The 22,030-nt window shown below is 36.5% G+C and overlaps 1 protein-coding gene across 1 annotated transcript in view; it reads right to left on the bottom strand.

Moving 5' to 3' along the window:
• Positions 1-19,193, bottom strand: part of TACR3 (tachykinin receptor 3) — a 106,258-nt gene extending 87,065 nt beyond the window's left edge. Inside the window, exon 1 of the mRNA XM_058294677.2 lies at positions 17,500-19,193. Within this exon, the coding sequence (XP_058150660.1) occupies positions 17,500-18,047 (548 nt within the window). The 5' untranslated portion in view covers positions 18,048-19,193. The remainder of the gene's footprint in view (positions 1-17,499) is intronic.
• Positions 19,194-22,030: the final 2,837 nt, after the last annotated feature.

The following is a 22,030-nucleotide window of genomic DNA, read 5'->3' as shown; positions in this document are numbered from 1 at the left end:
AGGAGGCAATATTGATCAGGCAAAGGAGACTTCAGAGAAAAGAAAATTACCAGGGGGTAAAGAGGGTGATTGCATAATGAAAAATGGTTCAATTCACCAAGAAGACATAATAATCCTAAAATGTGCCTAATAAAACTTCAAAATGCATAAGCAAAAAATTACATGACTGAAAGGATATATGACAAATCTACACGTGTATTTGAAGCTTTCAACAATTCTCTATCAGTAATTGATAGAACTAGTAGATAGAAACTCAGTAAGAACTTTACAGAACTAAAAAACTCTACTAATAAACCAGATCTATGTAGAACACTCCACCAAATAAAAGCAGAATACACAGACTTTCAACTTTAAATGAAACATTCACCAAGTCAGACAATATCCTGGGTCATAACACAAGTCTTCAAAAAAGTAAAATAATTCACATAATATAAATATGTTCTTATATCAAAATGGAATTAAACTAGGAATCAACAGAAAGATAAGAGGAAATTCTCCACACTTAGAAAGGAAATGACAAACTTGTAAATAATCCGTGTTTATTAGTGTTACATGCTGTTTAACAAATATACTTCAATGAGTCAGGAGACTGAGCACAACTTAGCCCAGTCTACAAATGTACTCACAAGTCTGCAATCAGGCTGGGCCAAATCTCATCTGAGGTTTGATTAGAGAAGTGTTCACTTCTTACTCTCAGGTTGATAGTAGAATTTGCTTGTGGCTGTAGGAATCATACCATTTTGCTACTTTAAAATCAACAATGAAGACTCTAGAGCTATCAGCTAGCAAGATAGAACTTTGTATAACATCACATAATCACTGGAGTGACATCATATTTGCTATGTAAAAGTGATAATTTTCTTACAAGAAATACAAAGAACATAAGAGAGGACCCGAACGACCAATTTCTGGAATAAAATAGGTAATATCAATTTATTAGGAAGATATAACAGTAGCAAATGTATGCTTATAATGAGGGGGTCCCAGTATATAAAGAAGTAAATTCTGACAGAATGGCAAATAAGCACATGAAAAGATGTTCAAAATAATTAGCCATTAGGGAAATGTGAATTAAAACCACACTAAGATACCATTAAAATAAAAAAAAAAAATACTGACAATAGTAATTACTGGCAATACTCTGGAACAAATGGAATGTTCTCTACATTGCATTATGAATGCAAAATGCTACAGCCACTATGGAAGTTTACAAATTTAAGTATGCATTTTAGCATATGACTTAGAAATATCAGTCTTAGTTATTTAACCTAAGAAAATCAAAACTTACATTCACAGAAAAACCTGTACATGAATGTTTATAGCAGCTCTATTCATATTTGCCCCCAAATAGAAACAAATGTTTTTCAAAGGGTGAATGGACAAACTGCTATACCTAGAAATCCCTTAGCAATTAAAAATAATAAACTATTGATACACTCAACAGCTTAGATAAATCTCAGAAAAGTCAGTCTCAAAAGGTTACATATTGCATGATTACATTAACATGGTATTTTTCAAAAAGACCAAACTACTGTGCTAGAGAATAGATCTGTGGTCCCAGTTTTTGATGAGGAAGATTGTGACTATAAAGGGAAATAATCAAGAAATTCCTTTGTGGTTCTGTATCCTGATTGTGGTGGATGTTACATGTATCTATGTGTTAAAATTCCTATATCTGAACACAAACCAAAATGGATTTTACTGTATGTTAATTTAAAAATAAATTAAATTATGTAATTGGTATTTAAATTTCCACATATAATGAAATAATATTTATGATTTCTTGTTATATCAGACATTCTTGGGATTAAAATGTGAGTATATAAGGGAATTTTATAAAACAAATCTGATGTGACTATATAAACATTTTTTAAACTTAGACTTTAAGACATGAAGCATTATTCAATATAAAGAGGGACATTCCATAATGATAGGAGGGTCAAATTCAACAGGAAGGCAGAATGATCCTAGTTCTGTTAACATTGATTAAAATATGCAATGCAAAAACGACAAAACCAAAATGAGAAACAACTCTCAATCATAAATGAACTCCAACACACTTCTCTGTTACTGATAGGACAAGAGGATAAAACAATAATAACAGATCCAGTAAAGATAAAGAATTTTGAATATGATTTGCCAACTTGATGTAATTGTACAGCTCCTTATGTCAGACAACTTAAACAATTCTCTACATTTATTTTGGTACGTTACATCTGAGTTGTCAAGATTTTTGTTTTCTAAGACCCTTAGAGTGTTTTCCCCTAAAGTTTAACAAATTAAATGTGGAACCATGTCAAAATAGCAAATGAATGGAAAACATTGTACAAACTGTCATTAGATATCGTTTATTCCATATCTCCAGGGACTTGCAGGACCAGATAAACGTAATGAACCTCACTGTGAGTTATAAGAAACAGATTATGCAAAGGCAGAGTTATCATCCAGGCTTCTATGCGTACATGGATAACAGAATAACAAAATAATGAGAAAACATAGGAAACTTTCAAGTCTTTGAGCAAAATGAAATTGTGGAAGAATAATTTTGTCCTGCTTTAGAGAAAAGTTGCATTTTTATGTTTCTTTTCCTGATTATTAAACATATATCTGTGAAATATAAAATATACATATTTTCTACATTGTATATATTTTCTATATATATTTCTATATATATTAATATATATATTAAATAATTCCCTATATGCTCTGCAAAGTTGCTGTGCCTGGTAAATCAGACTGCCAGTTTCTCATATAGGAGAGATTTCTTTAACCTATTCTTTTTAAAATGATAATGTTGGATTGTACTGTTTTTTTTTTTCTTCTGAACTATCATAACCCTCAACACAAAATTTAGATTATATAAATCTTTGTTGAAGAGATTGAAAATATTATGATTGAAAAGTAAAACAATTTGCAGTTTAATTTATTTTACACCATGTAGTTAGCTCACTGAAAAACAATGTTTTCTTATATCCATTCAATTGAAAGGAATAAAAAGCAGTACATATAGTACTATGGCATCTTTTAAATTCAATAAGATGATACATCTGGGAGTTCTAAGTTGTGATTAATAGGATTGATACAACATAAATACTCAATTTCACAAGTAAGTGCAGAGCATACTTTGTTTGATTTCCTCAAAATTGTTCCTTATGCTCATTTGAAAATCCCTAATGTTTTTCTTTATAGATTATTCAGCTTAATATGAAAGTGATCATCATGCACTGGTTAAGTATTTATTTACATATTAACAACAAATAGCCAATTTATTAAGATATGTTTTTTATTTCTTTTTTTTTTTTTGTAAAATAAAGAACATTGAAATCACTTCTACAATGGCTATATTTTCAGCACTAATAACACAAATGTGGATTCTCCTCCTATGTGTCTCCATAGCAGCCTGTATTCCATTTATGAGTCATTCATTCAATAAAGGTACAGCTCTAGCTTTGTCCTCATGGAACTTATATTCCAGTGGGGGAGACAGACAAAAAAGCAATGCAATTTACAGCTAAGCAAATTGTATATTAACTTAGAGGTTGACACATGTGCTGGCCAGAACAAACTGGCTCCAGAACACAATTGAGCCTACTGTTGTGTACTACTGAGCCGCTTACATATTTTCCCTTACTTATAGGAATACATAAAAGAGAATTTTAAGTAACTTTGCTATTTGTGTAGTTGTGAAGGGGGAATAAATTCTCATAGATGATACTATAAGCCTGAAATAGGGAACTCAGGCCAATATTTAAAAACCTGTGTCACATATAAAACTAATTAATAGCAATAATGAGCTAATTTATCCCTGGGCCTAGAAAAAGGCTTCAAAATTATTTCATATAGGTGAGATATTTTCATCCAATTCCTTGGAAAGAGATTTCATAGCATACAAACCACTTATTATAAGTCAACAATACTCTTGTCAGAAATATTATTATGATTTTTACGTAAGCCTAGAAAATGTGTGTAAGCATGTTACCATAAAACATCCACTACTAAATATCTGGAGTCAAAACTGTTCTGTGCTTTCTCAGAGTCATTATTGGTTATTTAGAATTATTTATTTTAATTAATTAATATTTTAAGTTATTTTGTTTCATGTATGTGAGCTGCATTTTGTTGCAGATAATTTTTTAAAAAGAAAAATATGAAAAATAAAATCATGCACAATATGGCTATTAAAAGAAAATCAAATATATATCTACCTTATTGTACATATAGAAATATATCAGACTATTAAATCCATGGTCTAAAATTCTTCATGTGTTAGGGATCTTGCTGAGTATAAATGGGATTCAGACTCTGACTGTGTCTAATGAAGTGGTCGGGCTGCAAACCATAGCTGTCTATTTTACAGCATTTTTTTATTGTACTAGTGAAAAAGCCTGAATAAAAATGATTTATGCTCAGAGTGTTGAGGCATAAGGAAGAGGAGTTGTAGACAATTCCTCATCCTGAACATATAGTTTAGAACTGAACCCAATGGAGAAAATTTGTAAGTAGCAAGTGAAGGAATCATGTTTACTAAGAAATTAGTAATACATGGAGTATAAAATTAGGGAAAAGACCATTATTCAAAGTTCTATTTTAGACAAAATAAGCTTCACAAAAATTTCAGGCAGAGGACAATATTTTTAACTTAGGATTTTTGCAGATTTGGATGCTATGTACCAAAGTGTGGGCTTTATAGCTTTGTTCTATCATGTTGGGGTTGAGGTGGGGAGGATGGAATTGTTTAAGAGGCCAGCTGATGAATTTTTATAAGAATACCCTGGGGACTCTGAAATGGGATGGTACTATAGCAGGACAAGGTTTATAGGTAGAGGTTATAGACCAAGGAAGTTTGGATATTCATGATAATGTTATCTCACTTATACCTATGGACCTGGTGACTTGGAAGAATCTGAGACATTCAAATATGTGATTTTTTTTCCTACATAGAATTGCATTTCATAGATTCACCATCATTTATTTGATAATTTCCTTTTGTTGGGATTTCAGGATTTTGTGTGTGCTTTGATTTTTGGTTTGAAAAACATCCTTGAACATAAAGTATCAAAATGTCAATTTCATATTGTTTGATCTAAAAGTGTGTAAAAAATGCCCTTTTCATTGCATAACTACTATCTTAGTTTGCAAGGGCTGCTATGACAAATGGGTTGGCTTAAACAATAGTAATTTACTGTCTCACGTTTTTGAAAGCTAGAAGTCCAACATCAAGGTATTGACAGGGTTTACTTTCACCTGGACTCTGTAGCATTCCTACAATCCTCCGTCACATGATACTCTCTCTCTACTTGGGTCTACACCTCTGAATTCCATTGACTTTTGGGTTCTACTTCTGTGTCCAGTACCCTTTGTTTATAAAGACTTCAGTCATGTGGATTAAGGCTCAGGCTGATTCAGTGTACCTCTATCTAAATACCATCTTTGAAGATCTTCACAAATGAATTCATCTCCTCAGGGGTTAGGACCTGAAGATGTCTTTTTGGTTCAATTCTCAATGCCTATCAATTTCTTTAAAGTTTAATTGGTAGCAAATGGAATCACTGCTTTAATTTTCACTTAGTTGTTACTCTTTTTTTTAATGTTAAAGTTTTAATTTTGCAATACTTTCAAACTTACAAGACAGTCACATAAATAATACAACCTCCTTACAGAGAAATGCAACATAACTCTATCCCTCAGATTCTCAGATACCCAGATCCACCAGTTTTAATATTTTGTCACATTTGATATATTATTCTATGTATCCATCAATCATCTATCCATTTACTGAATACTATATAGATCATACGTATCATGCTCCTTGAACACTTAATATTGTCAGCTATATATCCCAAGAAAAAAATATTCACTTATCTGTCCACCTTAAGTACAGTTATCCAGTTCAAGAAATTTAACATTGATAAAAAACGAACAGTCTGTATTCTAATTTTTTCATGTGTCCCAATAATACCATTTTGAATCCTATCTCCTTCTTGCTAGATCTTGCCCAGGATCATATACTGCCTTTAATTATCACTGTTTATTTATATACTCTTTATTTCATTTTTATTGTTTTTGTTATTGTGGGAACATATGTAGAACATAAATTTTCCCATTTCAACCACTCCCAAGCATATTATTCAATGGGATTCATCACATTTTGCTATGTTATGGTACTCTCACCACCTTCCATAGCTAAAAATTTCCTATCTTCTAAAAGAGAAACCCTATACATATTTTGCATTAACTCCCCATTTCCCTTTTGCTCTCAACCTCTGCAATCTGCACTCTAATTTCTCTCTATGAGCTATAATATTCTCCAATATTTTCTTTGTAATGATCTGATGTTTAAATTTAATGTCCTAAATGTATAACAATCTTTTTTGCTTTGACAGCCACTTAACATCAATACTGCAAAAAAACTATGTTCCTATACACCTTCTTCACCCCCCCACCTTTATGTAGCTCTTGTCAAAAATTACAGTTATATATTATAAGTCCCAAAACACTGATTTATCATTACATTTTATGTATTTTCCTTTTTGATCCTAGAGGGAGTAAAAGGTGGAACTACAAACCAAAAATGCAGCAGTATTGCCATTTATATTTACTCATGTCATTACCCTCACTGGAGATCTTTATTTCTTCATGGAGCTTCAATCTATTGTCTTTTGTCCTTTTCATTCAACCTGTAAAACTCTCGTTAGCATCTCTTGTAGGGCCAGTCTAGTGGTGACAAATTCTATTTGCTTTTGTTCATTTGGAAATCTCTCCCTCATTTTTGAAGGACAATTTTTCCAGATATAGAGTACTTATCAGTTTTTGCTTTCAGCACTTTAAATATGTCATCCCACTATCTCTTGTCTTTATGGTTTCAGATGATGCTCTCTTGTATGTGACATGTTGCTTCTCCCTTGTGGTTTTCATAATTCTCTGTTTATTTTCTGTATTCAAAAGTTTTATTATAATATGCCATGACATGGGTATATTTGGGCTTATCTGGTTTGGAGTTCATTGAGCATCCTGGATGTGTATATTCAGGTTTTTCATTTAATTAAATTTGGGACATTTTCAACCATTATTTCTTTGAATATTCTCACTGCCCCCTTTTCTCTTTCTTCTTCTGGGACTCCCACAATATGTGTATTGGTATGCTTGATGGTGTGCCAAGGTTTCTTAGTCTCTGTTCACTTTTCTTCATTCTTTCTTTCTTCTGCTCCTCAGACTAGATGATTTCAATCATCTTATCTTCAAGTGCACTGCTTCATTCTTCTTAGAGCTCCAATCTACGGTTGAACCCCTCTATGGAATTTCTAAACTTTATTTACTATGGTCTTCAGCCTTTTTGGTTGCTCTTCATCATTTCCATCTGTTTTAGTTTCCTGGTTGCCAAGACAAATATCAAGTAATGGATTGGTTTAAATAATTGGAATTTATTGGCTTATGGTTTTGAGTGCAGAAGTCTTAATACCGAGGCATCAACAAAGCAATGATTTCTCCCAGAAGACAGTTTTGGCATTCTGGATTGGCTGCCAGCTACTTTTGGTCCTTGGCTTTTCTGTCACATGGTATTTGGTGGCCTCTCTTACCATTTCTCTTCAGGTTTCCACTGATTTTTAACTTCTAGCGGCTTTTTTCTGGCTTTCTCTCTCTCTCTGTGATCTTCCCTATAAGGCCTTCAGTAATAGCATTAAGAGCCATCCTGATTCATCTGTGCCAAACCTTAATCAGGCAACCTCATCAAAAGGTACTATTTATGAGTTCACACCCAAAAAATGGATTAAATTTAAGAAAATGTTTTTTCTGGGGTACACAGCTCCAAACCACCACACCGTCTCTCTATTAATATTCTTGTGTTCATTTGTTGTTTTCCTGATTTTCTTTAATTCCTTGTCCATGTTTTCCTTTAGCTCTTTGAGCATATTTAGAACAATTTTTAAAAAGTATTTGTTATGTCTCAAGTCAGATCCTCTTCACTGATGATTTCTAATGCTTTATATTTCCTGGACTACCAATTTCCATTTACCAGGACCACCAATTCCCATTTCTTTGTATGCATAATCTTTTTTTTTTTTAACCTGGATATTTTGATATTTTGATGTGTTATCCCTGGAATTTATACTCTGAGACATCTGCTCCTTAACCTTATATCTAGCTGCTAGTGTTATGACAAAGCTTCCTTTGAATGTCAGAAACTAAAAAGAAAGGAAAAAGAAACAAAAGTGCCTTTCTCAGTGACCAAAGTGTAGGGGCCACCCTGATCATTTGTGTACATGTTTCTTGTCTTGGGCATCCACATATGGCCCAGGGAATTCCTGTGTATATGGATATGAATGTCCCCTTTCCTTAGAAAACAATTTCCTTACAGCCTTGGGCACGGTGTGTTCTGGGGCAGCAAGTCCCTTAGGTCACCAACAGACAGATTGGTCCAGACTAATACATTCCCAATATGCACGAAGGTTGCTCTTCTCTCCAGGAATGGCTTGAGGGAGTCCTACTGCAAATGCAGATGAGCTCTGTGCTGAGTCAGTGAGGGGAGAGAGAGAGATCGGTTAGGGCACCAAGAGATCCGACAACTTGTAATACAAGTTGCCTTTTTTCTTCATTTGGTGCTTACCCTGTTACTGCAATCCTTTAATTGTTTTCTGGTGCTTTGAGAAAGGTGTTTCTGCCAGTTCTTGCTGGTTGTTGAAGTCAGAACCTGAAGCATCAACCTCTGCCATCTAGGTTGGGGGGGGCGGTTCTTAGCTGATTACTTTTATGTTTTATTCAGCAATTTGATTGTGTGCTTATCATGTGCAAACTAGTGTGATAAGCCTAAGGATATAAGGATGGCTAATAACAGATATAAACCTACCTTCATGGTAATTATTAGCAAGTTATTAATCAAATACACTTAAATATAACTATAAGATTTAATCTATGAAAAATGTTGTGATTAACATGTGTTATGAAAATTTATAAAGGGGTACCTGAATAAATTGTGAGACTCATGGAAGCTTTCCCTCTGAAAGTGACATTTGAGCTGTTATTTAAAAGAGAGCAGATTTAAGTAATGAAGAACCATCAGAAGAGTATTTGACACAGAAGAAACAGTGCTTGTTCAAATGTTCATGGCATAAAGACAGTACGATACATTTCAGCAACTTGAAAGGGTGCGGTCACCCCTCGGACTGAAGTGTTGTTTGCTGGCCTGGCGAGGGGCGTCGGCCGCGGTAGGCCTATTCCAAACCGCTGCCCCCATAATAGGGTGGTTGGTCGGGCCCACCGCCACCCCTGAAGGAAGCTCGGCATGGGCGCAGAGTGCCCTCGGGTCTCCCCTTCTCGGCAGCCATGCTTCCGCGGCCGCCCCTCCTCCCGGATGGCGCCACATGATGCCTGTGGGGTGGCACCCTTCTTCTTCTTTCTCCCTGCGCAGGCGCAGGGTGGAAAAATCCAGTCTGCCCTTTTCCCTCCCCCCGACAGCAGCAACAGCCAGGAGTGGGCGGGAAACTCAAGTCTGCCTTCTACCCCAGCAACAGCAGCCACCAATCCCTAAACCCTGCCACTTCCCCCAGCAACAGCAACAGCCAATCCCTAATCACCACCCCTCCCCCGTCCAGTACCGCCCACTGACCTTTCCCCGGCAACCAATCAGAACAGGGCATGGCTTCGACCAATCAGCCTTCCCCAGCCCCTATAAAACTGTTGCCTCTCCCTCAATAAAGTGGACTTGCGTGTTTACCTTGTCTCCGTGGTAGTTCTTCTGCCGTGCGCCCTCCAGTCCTGAGAGCCCCCGACAAGGGCCTGGCCTCCCTTGTCCCCAGTTCGTTGCCTGCTTCTCCGGGCGACCCCCTCGTCGCCGGCTTCGCCAGGCGACCCCGTCAGCCGAACCGCGCAACCCTGTGAGACCGACCCCTCGTCTGCTGCCGGACCGACCCCTCGTCCCAAGTGGGACCGACCCCTCATCCTAAGCTGGACCGACCCCTCGTCCGCAGCCAGACCCCACCTCTACCGACCGAGCAAGCCGCCGCAAAAGGGGATTTAAGTGCATGGTACAGAGATTAGGCCAACTGAATCATAATATGTGATGAAGTGGTGATTAAGGATTAAGCTATATAAAGGTTTATCATCTGGACTAAGAATATTCTTTTTCTCATAAGAACAATAGGAAAACATTCAAGGTTTAAGTAAAGGTGCAAGAAATATGTTTTCATGTATGCTTTGAAAACATCACTCTTCTTTGCAATGTGAACACGTTAGGGGAGGCTAAAGACTAGATGCAGGAAGACGAATCACTATGGAAGTCATTATAGTAAGTAGGTGAGATATTATGGTAACATGGTCTAGGGAAGAGGTGTTAAGACAGAGGGAAGGCGATAGATTTGGGAGCTATTTCTTGTGTTCTTTACGGAAATGGGGAACACTAGAAGGGGAAAAGGTTCAGAAGTACAATAAGAGGTTTGGTTGCATTTAAGGTACCTTTCTGACATCTAAGTAGAGAGGTCAAGTAGGCAATTGATTATACATGTCCAGAGATCAAATAGGAGTTAGGAATGGGATTTTAAATTTGTAAGCTCATTTTCTACATACCATTTTATGCTTTGTAAATTTTAAACCATATGTATGTATTACTTACTCCAAAAAATAAAGTAAAAATTTTATAGAATAAGGTAAATCTCCATATTTTAATATCAAAAGATATTTAAGGTTCACAATTTCTTCAATAAATATTTAATAAACCAGCAAGTTAAAAATCATGTCATTTTAGTAGAAAAAGGAAATATATAGGTATATGTGCATGTATATAATATATATGCATATCTGTGTTACACTTATGAATATACACACAAACATATATACACATAAATATAAAAAAATAGTGTAGTTGCAATGTGGATGTAAAGATCATAGGTTGGCTATATTTAGAGTAGTATTATGATTAAATTTAAGTTTCTAATAGTTACATTTTTGGATTTTTTACACTGTGCTTATCTGTTTCCTACAATGAGCAAGATAGAAAAAAATACAGTTAAATAAAAGAGGAGATGTTTTAGTTTGCTAAGTTGGTGAAATGCAGATACTGTGAAATGGGTCAGCTTTTAACAATGGGAATTTATTAACTTACAAGGTTACAGCTTTGAGGCTGAGAAAAATGTCCATATCAAGGCATCATCAGGTGATGCTTTCTTCCCAAAGACTGGCTGCTGGCAATACTGGACTCCTCTGTCACATGGCAAGGCACATTGTGGTGTCTGCTGGTCTTTCCCTTCTCTCCTGTTTTTTCTTTTCTTTCTTTCTTTTTTTTTTTTTTTTTTTTTTGCTTCTAGCTTCTTGAATTTGTGTCTTATTTTTCTCCTTTTGTCTTAATTTCATTCTCTTATAAAGGACTCCAGTAAGAGAATTAAGACCCACCCTGAATGAGATGGGTCACATGAGAACTTAAATTCCTACTCACCGAAAGATCCTACTTATCCCACAGGAGTGAATTAACTTTAAGAGCAAATGTTTCTGGGGCCAATACAGCTTAAAATCATCACTCTGGGCTTGGGGAGGCAGAGATGGATTAGTATCCAATCTTGAATTTTTTATCTTTGTATCAAGCAAGACCATATGAAAACTGTGGTCAGAGATTTAGTTTGCAGAGAACTTCATTCACTGACTTATGCTTTGGCATCATGCCTTTGGCCCACTCAGAGGCATGCTAAACAAACCTGCTTTTGCTCATATGGCAGTGTGGACACTCTTCTTTATAATCAGAGAATTTCCTGAACTTCAAATTACAGAAAAAAATTCTTTAGCCCTTAAGGAATTCATAAATCATATAACCATTTGTATTTTCCTTTTTGTATGGTTATTGAGAGGTTCAGAGACGTATTTGAAATCCAGTTTCCACAGGTGATTAATAGTCCACAATCTGAAAATCTACATTACAGCTTTACCCTGGTCTTCTTATTTTCCCCAATCTTAATTTTTCATTTATTTATATTCTTGTGCTTTGTTCTATGGATTTTTATGTATCTCCAATAATCTAGAAGAAAACCAATTAGATAACAGAAAAATATGGGCACTATTCATTCAAAATAGATAAATGAAGCTATGTGTCTGGATGAGATTTCTTTGGGGGAGAGAGGAAAGAATGAAGTAGGGAAAAAATAAAATCCAGGATTTAGCACTGAGAAACTTATATATTTAATTCCTTATGGAGCCAAGAATCAGAAAAGGAGACATGGAAGAAAGGCTGAGGAGGAAGGAGGAGATCAGCAATGACGAATGTTAAAAGTAGAGGCATTCAGGAAATAGTCAAGATTAGTGCTGAAAGGACAAATAAGTTGGGGACTGAAATGTCCACCAGAGTTTACAATGTGACTGTTTAGATAGGGTTTTGGACAGTAATTCAGATTTGAGGGGCTTGAAGAGCAAATAGTAGGTATTGAAATGGAGACATGAAATATAAGCAACATATACCTTTATATATTAATTAGTGTTTATTTCTTTTGTCAATTTTCTGTTTATGTCTTTCATCCATTTTATATTGGTTATATATACCTATACCTATATATATATAGGTATGTAAGAATATTTTATGTATTAATGTTTTGACACTATCTGCTAAAATGCTGCAAATTCTTTTTTGATATATTCTTTCTAATTTGATTAATGCAAACATGCTATCAAAGAGAGTTCTTCTACTTACTAAGAGCCACCTCTGATTACACCTTAATCTCTGATGATCTTACATTTCTTTCATTTAATTAATATATTTTTATTGCTTTCTCAATGTGTTCATGATTAATTTGGTAAGACCACACTATAATTGTAACTGTACTGTCATAGCTCACTACAATATTAATTCTAGTGGATACAAATTGGACATTTTAAAATCTTTGAATGGGAACTACATATTGTAGAATGAATCAAAGGTTCACAATAAAATCCCTAACATAATTTTTTCCAAAATATAGTTTTATTTAATATTTTGCAACTAATTTAAAGATATAAAGCAATTGATCTTAGGTTAAACTTATCTAGTCTATCATCTAGGCTAAACACTGATTCAAGTCTTACTGTAACACTAATAAAGAACATTAACTTTTTTTTACGTCTTTGACAGTGGCTCTCTGTAGAATGGAGAGAAATGAGATTGGCTCAGGGTAGTAAAATTAAAGACTGATAAAGGATCTTTAAAAAAATTTACTAATATGTTTATGTCTACAATATTTTTAGAATTTATGAATAATTTACCACAATACAATTAATTTGTTGCCAGATTGACACCCCACTATTTTCCTTGACTATTTTTATTTGTTCATAATAAATTTCAAAGGCATTCCATGAATACTTCATGTAACAGATTTATAAAAAGAATGAAATAGAATCTTCCTAAATAAAAAACAGAGTAGCATGTTAGATAAATGTTTATCTATTTGACTAAACAATATTACTTAGTTGAATTAGATTAAAAATTTCTTTAAAAAATTATTCATGTTCAGTATGTCCCTGAGTTTGAGGTATCTAAATAAATCACTCCTTTAAGGTTTCCAGGTAAGAAACAGTGAATGTCATTTTGTAAAATTCTTAAATATTCAGATCAATACTGGAACATATGCCCTAAAGATGTCCTTCACTATATATTAATACAGCTTCTTAGAGTTTCTAACTCAATTGCAGAAATGTGCTTAGATAATGGAAGAAAATACTTAACTCTTTTCTAGCATCCACGTATGTCAAATGGTAAATGTCAAAAAGGAATAGTAATTACATTATTTGTATTGTATTAACTGATCTATTAATAATTTTCTAATTTTATATTCTCAAAATGTAGGTAATATGTGACATGTAAGATGTGAATTTTACATATACATAATATATACAATATATGCACACATATACAAGTGCTAAATTCTAATTTGCTTGGTGATAGTAATGTCCATGTTATAATTAAGCCTTACTATCAACACAACAGTTTAGGAGGCACAATAATGTAGAGGTGAAAAGGAGCCCAAGGTCCTGGAGCAGGTTACAGTGGTTCTCATCTTGGCTCTAATGTATGATCATGGGAAAGCTTAGCACATTTTAGATATTATATCTAAATGTTATATTTTAAAATGACATATTTGGGGAGCATGGTGGACTGAAAAGTGGCCCTTCAATGAAAAATAATTCCACTGTTTGTGTATAAATGTGTGTGTGTAGGGGTGGTGATAAGTAATCTTCCAGGCAAGTCAGAACCTCAGAATAACTGAAAGATGGCTTCTTGACCAATAAGGAAATAGCTTTGCAAGAATGTATAACAAAGCAAGAGGTAGCCTGCTTCAGGGTAAGACCAGAAACTGTGACCTCATTTTGATCTTATTTTTGGTATTCAATAGTGCTAAATTCTAGTTAGCTTGAATCTTTAGTAGGGTTACTAATATTATGAAAACAGTAAGTGATACATAAAGCAAGCATTCTCCCAGTGCAGGATACCAAACACTTCAAGGTAAACTCAACAAGATGTGTGACCATTGGTTTCAAAATCTCCATTCATAAAATAAAGGTGTTCATTAAGCAATCTCCCCTAGTTTTTACAGGTCTAAAATCTCTAAGTCACAGAGTCTGAGAGCATTTTGCTACAGCTGAAGGAATGCCATATTCAACTGAGTCAAAGCTGAAGTTGTTTTCAAGCTTGGGGATCTTTTTTTTTTTTTTAATTAGAGAAGTTGTGAGCTTACAAAACAATCATGCACAATTGTGCAGAATTCCCATACATCACCCCTCCTCCAACACCTTACATTATTATGGAATATTTGTTACATATTATGAAAGAACATCATCAAAAATTACTACTAACTATGGTCCATAGCTTACATTTGGTATATTTTTTCCATACACCCCCTATTAGTAAGACAATCTGAAGCATACTCAACTCAGATACTGAAAATATCTTTTAGAATTGATTTAAAGGAATATTACTATTTGAAGAGATAATGATACAAAGATATACAGAAAAAGAAAAAATGTATTTAAAGTAATTTTTAGAATCAAAGACTATACAGATTTTAAATAGAAAAAATCTATTTTAAGTAGTTTTTAGAGTCAAAGACTATACAGACTATTATAATTCTCCATAGTTTACCAGTCTATAGAATCTTTCCCCATTTGTGTCTTATCAAACATGGACTGGAAGAACTATTTCTGTGATATTTGCAGTCATTTTATAGAGTGAAGTTTGCAAGATTGACACTTCCAAGATACTCTCTTACACTTGAAGTTCCAGTGAGTTATGATACTTTCGGTTATGGTTGCATGGACCTTCTGTCACATTTAGCTGAGAAGACAGTTAACAGTATATGTTCACAGTAAATATATTTTCCTACACAATTAATGTTTTATTAAAATAACTATAAAAGTTAAATAACCCCTTTTTAGTTCCTATTGACAAAGGAACACATCTTTAAACTGTAACACAAGTATTTTACTTATTGAGTGTTTTCTATCCTCATTTAGTATAAATTGAATTGTATCCTCCTACCTTAAGTAGAAAATATATTTAAGTATCTCTGTCCTTCTGTTGGATTGTAGTTAACAATACAAATATGAGAGCAGTCTCTCATGAACTATAACGAATATACAATACTAATACATGGTGTTTAGATTATATTGAAAATTGTATGCTCCATAAGTTTTGTAGTTTTGGTGATTGAACAATGTATTCTGGAAAAGTTCAACTCAGTTTCAGAGGAGTGAGTGAATGCAAGCGTTGCATTATAAGTAAAACTTCAAGACATTTTCAGATTTTCTATAAATGATGGTCAAAGGAAATTGAAAAACCACATTTTCTCTCCTCAAAATTGAAATACCAATTTCAGAGGCACTAAACTTTTCATGGCATTTCATATTACTTCATTAATATTTTGAGCATTATATAAAATGATGTGCTAATGTTTTCCCCATCATAACATTAAAAAGCACATACTTACAAAACTCAAAATAACAAAAATAAAACAAAACAACAAAAAAGAAGATGCTTAAACCAAAGAAGAATTCACTCCTATCTTGGTGGAACAAGATTCAAGGCAATTTCACCTATTCCTCAACTTGGGAATGATTTTGTGCCTTCTTTTAGCTCAGTTCTATCACTAGCAGAATGAAAGGATTATATGTGAGTAAGAATCAGTGATAAAGGGGAAAGAGAAATTTGGCAGTTTCCAAATCACATTTAAAAAATGTGATTTTGTGGTGATTGATTAATCTGTCCACTGATTCTACAATTTGACTGTCTAGGCCTGGCACCAGAAATTAGATTTATGTTCTCAAAGATTCTGACCTTACTATTTCAAACACTAAACATAGAGGATGGAGTTATAGAAAGAACTTGTGTTTTTCTTATTTTTTCAAATACCAGTTGAATATAGTAAGAATTACTATTTAGCTTCATTTTATTTTGAGGCAATTTTGTGAATGTTGAAATAAGTGCTCTTTTTCTTTCCTAGATGAAGACAATGAGACTTGAAGTTAAAGTGACACCCCGCCCAAGCAGTCTGCCAATCATAAAGCTGAGACGGAAATCAGGGAGTATAAATAGAGTTTAGTATGACATTGATTTAAAGTAAACCCAGCTTTCAATAATACGTAGGGATTCACCATTGTCTTTTCATAAATATGTTTAATATGAAAAAGCAAATGCACATAGGATTTTTAAAAACTTGAACATGGGAACCAAAGTTTGAGGTTTATCCAGCCTCTTAATTGCTTGAGCATCTAAGGATTACCACCGTAGATAATGAGGCATTATATAGAAGTCTTATACAGCTGTACAGCTTTTCTGTAAAGAAATTTCTCTCTCTCTGTCTCTGTCTCTGTCTCTCTCTCATATTTCTTCCTTGGGCTTAACGTTGGCCATCATCTGGAAAATTGGAGGCAAACCTTTCAGGCACAAGGTTTACACAGCTCAAAGCCTCCACCAACTACAGCAAGTTAAACCTAATCCGGGAAATTATAGAAACTGTCAACCAAAGCAACCTTTCGGACAGAGCTTGTGCCCATGCGGGGTTCTTCTGTGGCTGCCAGGCCTTAGCTTTGGAGCAAGGAAAAGGGGCTGGAGATGGGTGGTGGATGAGGTCGAGCATACCAGAGAGAGGAGGGAAGGGTGAAGAGTGACTCAGTGTTCATTTATCTGCCAGAATGGTAAAATGACCGAGGGAAGAAGGTGAAAATACATTTTATAGACTGTTTAACTCATTTGTGAAAATTTGGTAATATTAAATGTTCTGGGCTAAGATTTTCCTACTTGGAATGACAGATTTTCCTATCTCCCTCGTCCACCTTCAGCCCGTCTGTCATGACCTTAATGAGGCTCCGTTTGGGACGGGAGTAGAGGCGGTCAGGAAGGCAGAAACTGGTCCAGCCCTTTGAGGACTACAAGTGGCTTAGTTACCTGGTTTCCCAAGAACTCTTCACTTTCATCAGACCTGTCTGCATTTCTTCTGTAACCTCACGCCCCGACTCCGCTCCTCTCGCCCTCCTCCCGCCTTCCTCCGGCCTCCTCACCTGTCCACGGCGATGGCCGTCATCGAGTAGATGCTGGCGAACACCGCCGTGATCGGAAAGAAGTTCTGGAAGCGGCAGTAGTTGGCCCCGAAGTACCACTCGCTGTGAAGGGCGTAGATGAAATTTACCAAAGTGTTGAAGGCGGCCATGGAAGCATCCGAGAAAGCCAGGTTCACAAGGAAGTAGTTGGTGACGGTCCTCATGCGCTTGTGGGCAAGGATGATCCAGATGACGATGAGGTTCCCGAAGACAGCCACGGCCACCACCACGCCGTACGCCAGGGACCAGAGCGCTATGCGCCAGGAAGGCTGCACGAACTGGTTGGTGAGGTTGGCGCGCGGCTGCGGAGGCGCTGGGGACGCGGCCGGCAGTCCCAGCGCGGAGGCGGCGGCGGACAGGTTGCCGGCGTGAACCAGCAGCTGCAGCCACTGGACCTCGGCGGCGCCCGACGCCGCTCCTGCCGCGAGCGCGGAACTCCCGTTCCCGGAATCCGCACCCGCGTCTACCGCGCTGTCAGTCCAGTTCGCGGCGGCTGGGAAAGAGGCCATCGCCTCGGGTCTGCAACGCCCAAACTCCCCACGCCCCTGCAGCAGGCCGGACCCGACTCCGCTGAAGCTCCTTCTTCCTTCTGGTCCCTGGGTACCGGCTGGTCTTCAGCCCGCCTGGAGGCGAGGTACAGCTCCTGCAGGTTGAGGGGTGTTTTGAGTCAGCAGGTGTTGGGGAGTAGGAGGGGCACTTTCTCGGAGAAGTTTGTTCTGGCAGACTGGGGATTTAAGAAGATCCGGAAGAAAAATCTTAGAGCAGTCTCCCTTGGGGAACTCGGGCCTTTCCCAGGCGCACAGTTCCAGGGCATCCGCCAGATCTCGGTGGCTCCGGCGCTGCGACTCACTTTATAGTGTCCTGGAATCCCCAGCTTCGTTGACGTCTAGGGCTGCGGGGCTGACCAACCCCTTAGCCCACTACGGTTACGCTCCTTTCCTGTGTCCCGCCCTTCCGATTTCATCCATTCGCTTCTTAAAAACAGCCTCACAGCTGGAGCCGGCTGCCTGACGTGCACAGGCAAGGGCTGTGCTTTCTCAGCTGTGATGAAAATCGTTCCAAGGTTCTTCTTCTTCTGTTACCTTCAGGGTATTTTGTTGAGGTCTCTCTTCTCAGGCTTTTATTGTGGGCTGTTCTTTTCTGCATCAACTAAACCCTTTCTCCTGTGAGGCGAGAGTGCATGGTTTCAGCCTGCTGCAGGCTGTAGCCACAGAGGGCAGCGCGCTTGCTTTGGTTTTTCACTACCTTTCGAATTTCATTCAACTTTCTGCACCTGAATTTATGTCCTCACTTCTTAGATCCCTTTTCCTCTCGCTCCCATTTCTAAAGTCTACCCTTTCCCCCTCTTCTTTTAATCACTATCCTCAGAAAAATGTCCCCTTGCCTTCAACCACTGTCCCTCACCCATCCAAACGTAGGTTTTTTTAAAGCATAACGAGGAGACTTGAATTTTTTTTTCCATTTCTTTGGGATGAACGTATCCCGTCAACGACTTTAAATACAAACTCTTTGGGATTCCGGACCGTTGGCGCCTTCTTTTCCAGGGACTGACCACACCCTTGAAAACAAGGGTGAGGAATCGCAGCAGCAACCCTGGTTTCCCCGTAGACCAGCGGACAGACGTGACTTCTGAGCTGTGGCTGAGAGCAAATGAATTGGAATGCCCTGTGGAGTACAAGCTGGAGAAAGCCGTCTGCATTTAGAAGGATATTACAATCAGTGTTGAAGAGCAGAAGCTCTCTTTTCTTTGTTGCTTAGGGGCAAGGCCGTAAGGATTAAGGGTTAAACATATTTTCAGGAATCCACCAGAATACAGTTGAACTCTTTGAACCCCAGTTACCTCATGTGAAAATGATTTTTTTTTAAAATGTAGTTTACAGGGTAATTATGGGCATGAGTAGTTTCAATATGATTTCTTCAATGCCCCCAGGCAGGAAGGAGACCTCAGAAAATGTTAGCATCTTTTCCTGTAGTTATTGTGTATTTTATCTAAATATTTTCAGGCTAAATGGATCTGTGCAGCAAGTTTTATTTGCTTAACTAGGAAATAGCGTGTGATTTGTGGGCATTATGCGTTCTTAAGTTTCCCTTTTCAAAACCCTGCTGTGATTATTGCACAAATGAACATAAGATGACTAGGATGAATAGTGTTTTCCTTTTATAGTTTTCATGACTAAAATAGTGGAATATATAATAAGTTTGAAGCAACCTGATAATAATTATGTTGACATAACCCTGCTTCAAAATAAATATATCCTGAAAATGATAGTTATTAAATATATTTTCCTATTCTTTCCTGAGAAAATTTGTGTCATAGGTAAAGTTAATAAAGATTTCTCACTTCTTGCTTCCCAATTCTAAATTAAATCTTTTTTTGAAAGGCAATGCACTCATTTGTGCTAATTTACCACTTAGAAATTACTTGAGTCACAAATGAAAGCCTCATTCTTTTTCTTGAAAATCCCTTTGTGTGACACATACCACTTATTCATGAGTACAAAATGGGTTGTGTGATGGTTATGGAACTAAGCTTATTTTGATCAAATATTTAAAGTTGTAAAATTACTAAGTTGTAAAGGAATTGGTTTAGTTTGTACTGTTGTTTTACTTGCCCAGGTAGCAATATGCCTTGGGTTCTGTTTTCACTGGGATTGTAGAGGAATAGAGATGATAAAACAAAAACCATCAGTGCTGACAGAATTAGAAATAGGTACAATGAAAGCTATTTAAAAAGTCCTTTCCTTTCAGAGGAAAGTTCTTCCCTTTCTTTCTTTGATCTACCTTATATAGAGAGACTCTCCCTGGATCCCAATAGGGTAGTGTCTTAGTTTGTTGGGCTGCAATGCCAAATACCACACAGGGCTTGGCTTAAAGAAGAATATATTGGTTTACAGGTCCAGAGGCTATAAGTCCAAAATCAAGGTGTCAATAGGCTATGCCTTTTTTCTGGAGTCTGTAGTATTCTGGCATTGGCTTGTATTGGTTTCTTCTCTGCTCTCCATCACATGGTGATCTCTCTCTCTCCATGGGTCTGCTCTTCATGTTCCACTGACGCAGAGCTTCTGGCTCCTCTCTGGGCTTCTCTGGCTTCTGGTTTCCAGTTTCTCCTCTTTTTAAGATCTCCAGTAATATGATTAAGAACCTCCCTGATTCAGTTGGCTATACCTTAACTAAAAATAACATCATCAAAAGACGTATTTACAAATGGTTTCATATCCATAGGAATGCAGATTAAGATCAGGAACATGGTTTTATCAGGGTTCATAATTCAATCTCTATATTTAGTCATTGTTCATTTATTGCTTAGTCATTCCTCAGACATATATGGAGTTTACTTTCTTCCAAGTGTTGTACCAGGTGTTAAGGATGTAACAATGAAGCAGTCATATATGTATCCTGTACTCATGTAATCTGCAGTCTACCAATATTTTTGACATTGTAATAGGTATTGAGAGTAATAGAATATGAAAGGTAGAGAGAAAAATGGGAATGTGTGATTGAGGGGAGGGATACTGTGCCCACTGGATTCTGTTAACTTCTCTAAGAATTTTTTTTGTGTGTGAGAATGGAATGAAGTGCCAGAGAGAAAGATTGACCTGAGATTACATCTTAAAGAATGGGAAGGTTGAGGCTGGACTAAGGAGAGGGCTTCCTAAAAGAATTTGGTGAATTCTGCTCCTTGCTGCTCCAGAATCTAAATCCTGCTCTTATCTTAACCCACTCAGCTAATTTCCTAGTTCTTCCTCATCCTCCTTCTTTTACTATAGGAACATCAAAAACCTCAGACTTGGGCCACAGGGGAAAAGAACAGAAGGGCAGAGGACATGGCAGCACAGCAGAAGTAGACTCTGATGGGTAAGATCCTATATTCTTGCATTTGAAATCAGAGAGTATGTGTGAGTGTGCACCTAAGCAAATGTGCATGGATCCCAGGAAACAGACCATGCATCTACCCTTACTGATGTTGTTGTTTTTAAAATTTTTTTCTCACTGATGTTAATATGTTTTATTTTTATTTTTTTTGTTATTTTTTAAAATTTTTTTTATTTTTCGATTTTTTAAAAATTTAATTGCCTTTTTAAAAAAGATACATAGATCACAAAAAATATTACATTAAAAAATATAAGAGGTTCCTGTATACCCCACACCCCACCCCACTCCTCCCACATCAACAACCTCTTTCATCATTGTGGCACATGCACTGCTGCACCTCATGAATTATAGTTTATATTGTAGTTTACACTCCCCCAGTACATTCAGTGAGTTATGATAGGATATATAATGTCCAGCATCTGTCCCTGCAATATCATTTAGGACAACTCCAAGTCCCAAGTACTTAGGGCTATAAATTTCTCTAAGCACTGCCTTGCTGCATCCCATAAGTTTAGAAATGTTGTGTTCTTGTTTTAATTCATCTCAAGGTATTTATTGATTTCCTTTCCAATTTTTTCTTTGACCCACTGATCATTTAAGAGTGTATTATTTAACTTCC

The sequence above is a fragment of the Dasypus novemcinctus genome, chromosome 1, assembly GCF_030445035.2.
Source record: "Dasypus novemcinctus isolate mDasNov1 chromosome 1, mDasNov1.1.hap2, whole genome shotgun sequence".
In the NCBI taxonomy this organism is placed as follows: Eukaryota; Metazoa; Chordata; class Mammalia; order Cingulata; family Dasypodidae; genus Dasypus; species Dasypus novemcinctus.
Note: the sequence above shows the minus strand (reverse complement) of the source record. Positions and strands in the feature narration are given on the sequence as shown.